Source organism: Lipotes vexillifer, unplaced genomic scaffold (assembly GCF_000442215.2).
Source record: "Lipotes vexillifer unplaced genomic scaffold, Lipotes_vexillifer_v1.1 scaffold903, whole genome shotgun sequence".
NCBI classification, from domain to species: Eukaryota; Metazoa; Chordata; class Mammalia; order Artiodactyla; family Lipotidae; genus Lipotes; species Lipotes vexillifer.
Window position 1 is genome coordinate 3,419,296 of NW_006791919.1, and position 10,632 is coordinate 3,429,927.

The window sequence follows — 10,632 nt, forward strand, 5'->3', positions numbered from 1 at the left end:
CATGCTTATGATTTCCTGATTCTAAAATATGTAATCAATCTGAGTTACCTTATATTATTTTTCACTGATTTATATGTCTCCCCCCTTGCATATCTAGATACAAAAAAGGAAAATAGTTAATGATGAATTATGGTTTCACTTGTGAAAATCAAGAAGGCTTTCATAATTTATATTGTTAGTGACCATTTGGGAAGCTGCAAAAGAATAAAGGTCATTTTCTCAATTTAAAGAATGAGAGAAATGCCTGCCAGTTATGCCAGTATCTCACTTCATGTTAGCAGCGCTCTTACTTTTAAATAGTGCTCTAAAAATCATTGCTTTTACCTTATAAAAACTGGCTTGGAAGTTGCTGTCCAAAATCTTTGGAGTAATTTGTATATGCTGTTAACCCGTTGTACCATTTAATTCCAGAAACGAAATGGAAATGTGGGCAAGACCATCTTTGAATATAGAACACAGAATGTGGCACGCTTGCCCATTATAGATCTTGCCCCTGTGGATGTCGGCAGTACAGACCAAGAATTTGGCATCGAAGTTGGGCCAGTTTGTTTTGTGTGAAGCAAGCCGAGATATATCAACAATGAGCACCACCCCGACCCTCAATGACCACCACCATTCACAGGACTTGACTGTTTGAAGCTGATCCTGAGACTCTTGAAGTAATGGCTGATCCTGCATCAGCATTGTATATATGGTCTTAAGTGCCTGGCCTCCTTATCCTTCGGAATATTTATTTTACTTACAATCCTCAAGTTTTAATTGATTTAAAATATTTTTCAATAAGCAGTTTAGGTTTAAGATGATCCATGACTATGACAACCTTTAAAGAAAGTAAACTGTTTGAATAAATAAATCTCCATTTTCTTCCATTTATTTCAATGTAATGACAAAATTGCTTAGTATTTATAAGAAAATCTTTCTTCCTGGCAGATAGCTTAAAGAGTGGGGTATGTAAAACCACAACACATGTTTATTTCACGTGGCTGCAGTTGGAAAAATAGAAAGTAGTGCCCTTTTGTGACCTCTCATTTCCAGATTATCAATTAAAAATGAAAGCAAAATGTTTATCCTTGTGATTGAAACCCACATGCATGTCTTGCTATTGTATAACTAACATGGAGACTCTTTAAAGGGAACCATGAAAAACATATCAGTTTCTCACTGTCTTAAATGGAATGTTAAAATAGTATATATTCAATGGAATTTCTGAAAAATAAGTAATCCTAAATTTTTGTAAAGTGTGGTGAATCTAGACTTCTTTCTCATTCAATTTTAAAGCTACCTTTCCCTCTTAACTCAATCTATCAATATAGGTAGAAGTTAAATGAGTATACCGTTGAATACGTTTGAACTTCCTTGTCTAAGAAAACATAGAATGCTAAATAATTTCCACATAACTTTAAAAACAAATGTTCAGGACCCAAAGTTGAGAGTCTTCGACATGTACAATCTCATCTTCCTGAGGCCTATAATGAAGAAAAAGATTTAGAAACTCAGAGTTGTGGAGCTGATTCTAATCAAATCTGATGATTGGAATTAGAACATTTGGCCTTTGAACTCTCATAGGAAAAATGACCCAACATTTCTTAGCATGAGCTACCTCATCTCTACAAGCTGGGATGGACTTACTAGTCTTGTTTATATTTTAGATACTAAAAGGTGCTATGCTTCTGTGATTATTCCAAGACTGGAGATAGGCAGGGCTAAAGTGTATTATGATTTTTCCTTTAATGATGGTGCTAAAATTCCTTCTATAAAATTCTTTAAAAATAAAGATGGTTTCATCAATACCATTTGTGAAAACATAACTGTTACACTTCCCGTTTCTGAAAGAAGGAGCATTGTTCCAGTGCCTGTTCACTGTTCATCTGTCATACTGTATCTGGAATGTTTTGTAATACTTGCATGTTTCTTAGACTAGAACATGTAGGTCCCCTTATGTCTCAAGGATTTTTTTTCCTTAATTGCATTGTTGGCTCCATTTTTATTTTTTCTTTAAAAATAAACAGCTGGGACCATCCCAAAGGACAAGCCATGCACACAACTTTAGTGATGTATCTCTGCAAAGCATTGAATTAAATGCATGCTTTTGTCATGTCAATGGTTTTCGTTTCGTGGAATTCCTTTGAACATACTAGATCCATTTCATTTTCAGTAGTGAAAAGTTAGGTGTTGTGGTATTCTTTGTTTGCCATTTGTTTAAAAGGTAAGACAACAAATAGCTTTCATCATGTAGATATTGGCTTATAAAGAAAATCAATTTGCAGCATCACTCACAAAGGCAACACGACACTAATTATCACTCTCTATGCCCTTAAAAATCTCAGGGTACTGACTATTGATAACAAGAGAAAAGCAACTTATTTTTCATGGTTGAATAAACTGTGATAATAAAACGTATGTCCCAGTGTATCACATATGAATTTAGCCTAAATGTTTTCAGAGTTTTACCCTCAATATTTATTTCACAGTATTTTCTCCCAAATTGGTTATTATTTGAGCTCCACGTCTTGATTTTGAATATTTGAATATGTATATACCTAAAGATTTGTGAGTTTTGTTTGTAGTAACACTTCCTCCAAGTCCAACCTATACAAGTTGTACAAGTTCAGCTAGATGAGCCAGAAATGCGTGGTGATTCTCTTAAGTCAAAAGCACTAATAATTTTCAACTATAGAAATACCACTTCTTATTTGAACCTCAGGAATGTTACAAATAAAAGGCTGTCCCAGACCATTCCAGAATCCCTCAAATTTCTTGCCTTTGTTCCATATCTATAGGTTTCATTAGACGTGTGTACTTCTTTCCGTCATGTCCAACACACACCCCAAACTCTGCATAATCAAAAGTGAAATAATCTGCAGCTGGGGAGGATGGTGAAATTAATTTATTATTACTTTATTAAAAATACAAATGAAAGTTCCCCAAATGAACAGAAAGGAAGAAAAATAGCAAAGAAAACACAGACAATGCCGAAAAAGTCCCAGACTCCTAACACAAAATTTGGCAAATGAGCCAGTTTCAATGTAACTTATTTTAAATTAAAAAAAGATTCAAAGAAATTGTAGAGAACATTTCTTCTCACATCAATGTTGTTATATGGCAGAAAGCAAGTGCAAGAAAAATCTGGAAAAAAAAAATCATTGGAACCACCTCACTTAGAGTTCCTATCCCACCATGAAAAAAGAACACCTCAAGATAACACTTTTCTTTGAAATTATGAAAATTTTAGGAGAGACTAAGAATCTCTTAAAAGCTGATTTGGGGGCTGAGGTCCAACAGTGGCAAATCAAGGCAATGATGCTGCAAAGACAACCAAAAGCCTATGGAACGTGGGGCATGCCAGTAGGATGATTTTTTTTTTTTTTTATCAGACTGGCTGGCTTACCCAAGAGCAGCTTTTTCTTCTCAGTCTCCTTTATCAATGATCATTTTACTCAATATGTAAATGTCAGCATTCCCCAGGGACCAGTCTTTTTCTCTTTAGCTTCACACTCAATACTCTTTCTTTCATCACCGGCTTTATCCATGTCATTTCTATATGATGTCAATAGCTCTAATGTATATACACAACCTAAATCTTTCCTGGGAGCTCAAGAAATGCATGCATAAATGTTTAACTCACCATCTTCATTTGGATTTCAGAAGTACTAGTAGCTCATTATGTTTCAAAAAATTACTATACTTATATCTCAAAGCTGATTTATGTTCTGTGTTCCCTATCTCAGGGAACAGCCTCATCATTCATCCATTTAGGCAGGCCAGAAACCTGGTAGTCATTCTTGTCACCTCTCTCTCCCTTACAATGCCAGAACCCTGGCATTGCTTATTTTCAATTTTGCTTCCTAAATGTTCCTTATGGCCGTACCCTTCGCTCTACCTCCACTGCCACTATCCTAGCTCACATTATCATTATTTCTCACCTGGGCTCCTTCAATAGCCTTCTAAAAGGTTTTTAGGCATCCATTCTTACCCTCTTCTGATCCATTACTCCCAGGAGAACCAGAGCGATCAATCTGAAATATAAACCTGAATATGTCACCTCACTCTCTGCCACCATCCAACACAGCACACAGACATGCGCGCACACACACACACACACACACCTACACACACACACATCCTTATAAAGCTTCACTGGGAGCTTCTAGGATAAAGACAAAAATACTTAAACTTTATGAGGCTCTGGCGTGACCTGACTTCCTGCCTAATTCTCAAGCTTCATTTTGCCACCATCTGCTTTATTCTCTGCTTCACACACAATGAATTTCTGTCCATTTCCTAAACCAGATTCCCCATCCTGTCAAAGGCCATCTGCATTTGCATTTATTTTGCCCAGTTTACTAGTACTCATCTTTTAGAGCTCTGTTCAATGCTGTATCCTCATGATAACCTCCTAGAGTCCTCACCCTTCACTGCCTCCCAGGTTAGATAACATCCCCCATTATAAATTTTCTTGGCACCTTCTATTTTTTCCTTATAGCACAAATTATGATGCTTTCTATAATTGTATGATTATTTGATTAGTCTTAGTCTTCTCTAATAATTGTATTTTTTATAAGGGCAGGGGCTCTTTACAAGGATCCAACATACTGCTTGATATTTGTGTTTGTTCAAAATACATTCATTGAATGAATGATGAGAAAATATCTACCGTGTAACTGGAAAAGTGTATTTAGAGAATATTCATAGTTGATTTATGTACTAGCATGAATTACATGTCATTATTACGATTGTATTATGATTACTGTTTCTATTCGTATTACTAGATAGAAAACATAACAGAAGAAGTGATTCTATCCACAAAGGCAATAACAACATACAACACTAAGGACCTAACATGATAAGACATTTATAGAACCTGATTGAAAAAAAACCATAACTTTTGACCAAGGTATGTAAAATAAGATAAAATGGGCATAATTGTGCCTTTTTCTCACATAGGGAAACTCAGTATTTGAAAAATGTAATTCTTTTTCCTAAATTAAAATATAAGTTTAGTACAATCTTACTTAAAATCCCTGTAGGATCTTAAAAGCATGGGACATGACAAAACCATTTTAAAGCTCGTTGGAATCAAAAATATGCAAGAAAAATGTTAAGGAATCCCCCCCAAAACAGAAATGCTGAGTAAAGATGGGTCACTCTTCCTATTAGATATGAAAAAAATTATAAAAATCTACTGACCATGGTAAAAGAAGAGTATTTAGACAAGAATCTATATATCTATATTAGATTTATATATATAAATATATAAATACATGTCTTATTATATTTTAATGTATATTTAAATTAATTCTCATTAATTCAATAAATGGTGTTACAGTTACTTGATAGACATTTATCATTTTAAAGAATGTTTCCTTCCTTGGTCCTTAAACCAAGACATTTCCCAAATGGACTGAATATTTCACTTTTTAAAAAAACCTCTAAATGTAGTATTTGCATAAATTATTTCGAGTAGTTTAATAATCTTGGAATGGTAATGAAAGCAAATATATAAATAGCAAAGTAAAATGTTGAAATATCAGATTCTAAAATTTTAAATCTATATTATAAAACTCAATGAGCATACATAAGAGCTTGTTTAAACAGGGAAAAATTTTGTAATAGCTATGACAGAAAAGACTTGGTACACTTTACTTGCAAAAAAAACCCCGTAAAAATCAGTACAAAAAAGCAAAATTATACAAAATCCTATACAGATAATTCAGAAAGTCATAATATAAAGGCCAATAAACATGTAGAAGAAATATAATGTCATTAGAAAGAAAAACTGCAACCAAAACAGTAAGATATTAAATTTCATCTATCAGAATTTGGCAAATATTAAAATGTTTGATTGTAATAGGTGTAAAAGAAGATGCAGGAAAACACTCACATACACTTTGTCTGTTTTTCCCACTGGATGTGGAAAGTATAGTTACAGTCATTTTATCAAATTGGTTTACTTAGAGTTCCTATAAATGTGAGTAGATAGTGCCACCAGAAGTGATCTGGGGGTAAGAGAAAGAAGAGGATACACTGGAGATCTTCCAGAACTATGAATTTTAACAGATGACGAGTAACTTAAAATATCATTTGTAAAAATTGCAGATACAAATATAAAATAGAATGGAACTTAAAATTCACATAACAAAACCAATTTCATAATGGTGGCCAATTAATTTACACTGTAGCCTAAGAATCTTTTGTGAGTGCATGTTTTGCTTGTGTATATCATGTAAGGATATTGGTATAATTTTTTTTGGAATGTAGTATCCAGTTGATGCTACAGGAAGTCATTCCATGCTTTATAGGCTGTTTTTACCATTTTGTGGGTAAAACAGACCAATATACCAACTGAATTGAATAAACACATAGTTACAACTGATCTAAATGGAGTATGCACAGTGGAACCACAGAACTAAGCCCTCTAAAGTTGGCTGGGATTTGGAGAGGAGGGAGAGCAAAGAAGACTACCTGGAAAAGGTTTTCTCTTAATGAGTTGTGAGGGATTAAGACAGTGTCTTGAGCAATGAAGGCATACCAGATATAAGGAACAACATAAATTAGGGTATGCAGTTAAGAGCTGTGGCTTGTTCAGGGAATCCCAGTTAGGCTGACATGGCAGTAGACTGCCTACAAGGGATTGTTTGGAGTTAAAGTAGAAAGAGGTACCATGAAGGTATGTCAAGCTGAAGAGATTGAAAATTATTCTGAAGAAGTTGTTTTTTATTCGGCAGCTATTTTTGGTGATAAGCTGGGAGTGCAAACATACTCTCTAGAGAACACTTGGAAATGTGTGAGGAGGGTGTTTGTGGTTATAACAGTTGAGAAATATTCTAGGCATTTTATGGATGGGCCAAAGATGTTGAATATCTTGCATGCAAGCTAATCCCTTTGAACAAAATCTGAACCATCCAAAATATCAGTAGAACCTTTACTGCAAAACACTGAAGTTTTCAGCAAAGAAGTTACATATTGTGATTTGCATATTGGAAAGATCACCTCGGCAGCAATACTCAGGGAGAATTCTTACTGTGAGTGAGACTGACAACAGAGAGATTAGTTAGAACAAGTTTGGAGAAAAAGTAACAGAGAATGAGAAGTCAGTGCCACTGAGGATGGAGAAAGAGAGATGGACTTGAAGAGACCGAAGAAATAGAATCAACAAAATCTGATGAAATAGTGAGAGGGTGAGACAGCAAGAGATTTAGGATTATTCTCAGGTTTCTGGCTTCTTAGGTACCTGGATGGAAGATGATGACATTTACTAACATGGGGAATAGAAAAGGAAACAGGCTGAGGATGTAACTGATGTGTGTATGGAGCATCTCTCTGGAGATAAAGTGGGTGTTATATCTAAAGATATGTGAGCCATCACATCATGCAATAATGCAGTTTCTATTCTCATTTTTGCCCTTTCATGTCTAAACTCAAGAAGGCCAATAGAAAGAAATATGAAGAAAGATGAAAATTCTGGTTGAAAATCAATTTAAGCAAAGATACCAGTGAGACTGTTATAATAAGGATCCCTAAAGATGAAATTGTACTAATTAAGCATAATCCTATACAACTTACACTTTTAATTCTCTGCTGGATTTGATTTTGATGCCATCAACAAACACCTCAAATGATATTTAATTCACATCAATGCCTTACCATGGGACTGCCTTACAAGTTAAAAGCAAAAACAAAAACACGAAGAGTGCATTTATTTTTATCTAAGAATACGATTCACCACAATTTAAAGAGTGTGTAACAAAAGCCTACATATATAAGCAATTACGGTTAAATGCCATCAATACTATAAGAGATTGGTCTGCACATATGTGAAGTAAAAAAATGTGGATTCAAATGGTAATAAATAGAGGAAGGTAGAAATGCAATGTGAACAATTTTCCCAAGAGTTGAAACTGTTAGGAGATAGATCTTATAACGAAAGGCAGCTGGAGATACAGAATGACCACAATTGTTAGTCACTTTAATGAGAAAAATGCAACAAAATTGAAGACATCTGTAGTCCAAATGTAAACCCTAAAGATTCAGATAGGCAGATGCAGTCCAAGCCCCTCCTTGAGACATCTGACAAGTTTCTCTGCATAATGCTGTGCCCTGTGTGCTCTTACAGGCAGTTACAGCCTTCACTCCTTCAAATCTGTGCTCTTGCTGATGCCACTGAGGACAGTTTCCAGGTGGTTTAAATTCAAGACATTGAAAATCAGACCCCAATCACTTTTATCAGTAGCACAAATGATAACCCTCCTTCTGTTTAGTCTCCTCTCTCTTCTCATAACCCTTGAATTAATCACAATCTTAACCCTCAAAATTAAACCCTCCTTTTCTTAATCCATTAAAAACCAAGGATGCCAAATCCAACACTTGATGATGCTTTCTCCACATAACCCCTCCCACCACAGGCACAGCATGCTGTCCTTTTCCCCTTTCCTTTGGAAGTTTTGCTCCCTAATGATTTCATTCTGGAGCCAGATGATTTCATCGACCATCTGTATAAGGGTACTTTCCAAATCTACTTAACTGCCCCTGACCTAGTATTCTCCAATCAGTCACACATTTTATCATGTTCAGCTATCCTTCCAAAGCAAGCACTGTCATGGTGAACTGCCACGTAGAGAGCTGTGAGTAAGACTGGAGTTGTGTAACTTTCCGCTGAGTTCTTCTGTGTTAAATAGAAACATCTCTTGCCTGACTTCTGACGTCCTCCTCTTGCTGTCCCCATTGTCCCTCTTAACCTAATTTTCCCAGCAGCTATGTGTGTACTCTGTGACTCTTTCCTCAGTCTAGTCTTTGAAAATAAATGTGTTCTGATCCCTTGCCAAGGTTCTTCAGTCTCATCCTCTTCTTTCCTAAGATGTTGATTCATCTTTCTTTCTTCCACAGTAGGTATCTCCTCATCTCCTGTAAATCTGATGCTGTTTCACTACACTTCCCTTGACCTCAAGGCTCTCCTCAAGTAACAGCCTTCCAATAGTTAAAACCTTTATATGGGTCTACATTGAGATGTAGATTAGAAAAAAAAAAAAAAAGACAAAAACCTGTCACCTGGCTCTTCTAAGCTCTCTGGTCCAGACTATATTTCCAGCCTTATCTCTTACACCACCACACGAAATCCATGCTTCATCTGAGACTGGGCTAATATAAGTTGCCAAGTATACTTCACATAGCCTTTCCTGAGGACCTCCAAGCAGACATGACAGTTCCTTCCTTGGGCCTTTCTAAGTGCCTTGGATCTCTCTAATACAACTTACTATGTTGAGTCTCGTGACACTGTTATTTTCTAAACTTCATGGAATCTCATTCTCCTTGAACCTCTTTGAGCACTTGGTTCTGAGGCTTGCATTTAATAATTGCTCAGTAATGTTGTTGAAATAAATAGATTTAGGTAGCCTGGATTCTTCACTGTCTTGTGAGCATGGAATAATTATCCCTGCTTCGATTTCTCCTCTTTTTTTGTTTCTTACTCTAAAGTGGCTTTCCTTTTTGCCACAATTTAGCAAAATTATTCCCCTTCTTTATTACACAACTCAAGTTTTATCTTCTTAAAGACTTTTATGACAATATAATCACCACTGGCTAATTCCTTTTCTCATCTACTACCTATATCTCAGATGGTTGGCCCAGCATATTTTAGCACTTAATTGTTCACCATCTGAAGGCTTTTGTACCATTTCATATGGGTTCAACTTATCTATTCTAGAAAATACATTCCTAACAAGGAGTGATCATGTGTTATATTTCCCTATAGTGTTTGGCAGAGTGCTGAGTAGGAGCTTCTAGTAGAAAATGTGTTGCTCCACCCATATTCTCTCTTCAAAGACAAAGCATCAGCTCCTGGAATATCTGTTACTGAGGACTCACAGCCATGCCCCTCATTAAAAATTTCCTTCAATCACCAAGACTGCCTTTCAGAAGGTTCTCCCACTCTGCACCCCTTCCAGATTCTGGCCCAGCGTCAATGGCCATCTGAGTCAAGGTTACACAGACCCTTCACTCTTACTGTGTACAACTCTAAAGGGCCATCTCAGTTCCAGGGCTTCTTGTAGGATTTCCCAAAGCCTCGATGTCAGTTACACGTGGGTCAGCTTCTCCTTCTGTCCAAACCTGACTTTCTGTATCTCCCGAGATGACTCCCCAGTAAATCTTCACATAAGTTGCCATAGAGTCTGTTTCCAGGGAACCCAATCTAAGACAGAGCTTAAATCTTTTTATTATTTCTCCCACCTATTTAATTATGAAATAGCTCCTTTTCAAAATTGAAGCAAGTGTATCACTGCTTTTCCATCATCACTAAACTGGTGTGAACTATAGTAATCCCCATTTATAAACTTTATGGACTACATAGGGTAGCCTTTCTTCTATTAATGAATATCATGTTAGATATGGTTAAAAGATACCAAAGGGCTTCCCTGGTGGCGCAGTGGTTGAGAGTCCGCCTGCCGATGCAGGGGACGCGGGTTCGTGCCCCCGTCTGGGAAGATCCCACATGCCGCGGAGCGGCTAGGCCCGTGAGCCATGGCCGTTGAGCCTGCGCGTCCGGAGCCTGTGCTCCGCAACGGGAGAGGCCACAACAGTGAGAGGCCCACATACTGCCAAAAAAAAAGATGCCAAAGTCATTTTGTGTATTTTAGT

General features: G+C 36.4%; 1 protein-coding gene across 1 annotated transcript in view; it reads left to right on the top strand.

The window, feature by feature from the left end:
- Nucleotides 1-873, top strand: part of COL5A2 (collagen type V alpha 2 chain) — a 142,524-nt gene extending 141,651 nt beyond the window's left edge. The window contains exon 54 of the mRNA XM_007464981.1: nucleotides 412-873. Coding sequence (XP_007465043.1) covers nucleotides 412-558 — 147 coding nt within the window. The 3' untranslated portion in view covers nucleotides 559-873. The remainder of the gene's footprint in view (nucleotides 1-411) is intronic.
- The last annotated feature ends 9,759 nt before the right edge of the window (nucleotides 874-10,632 follow it).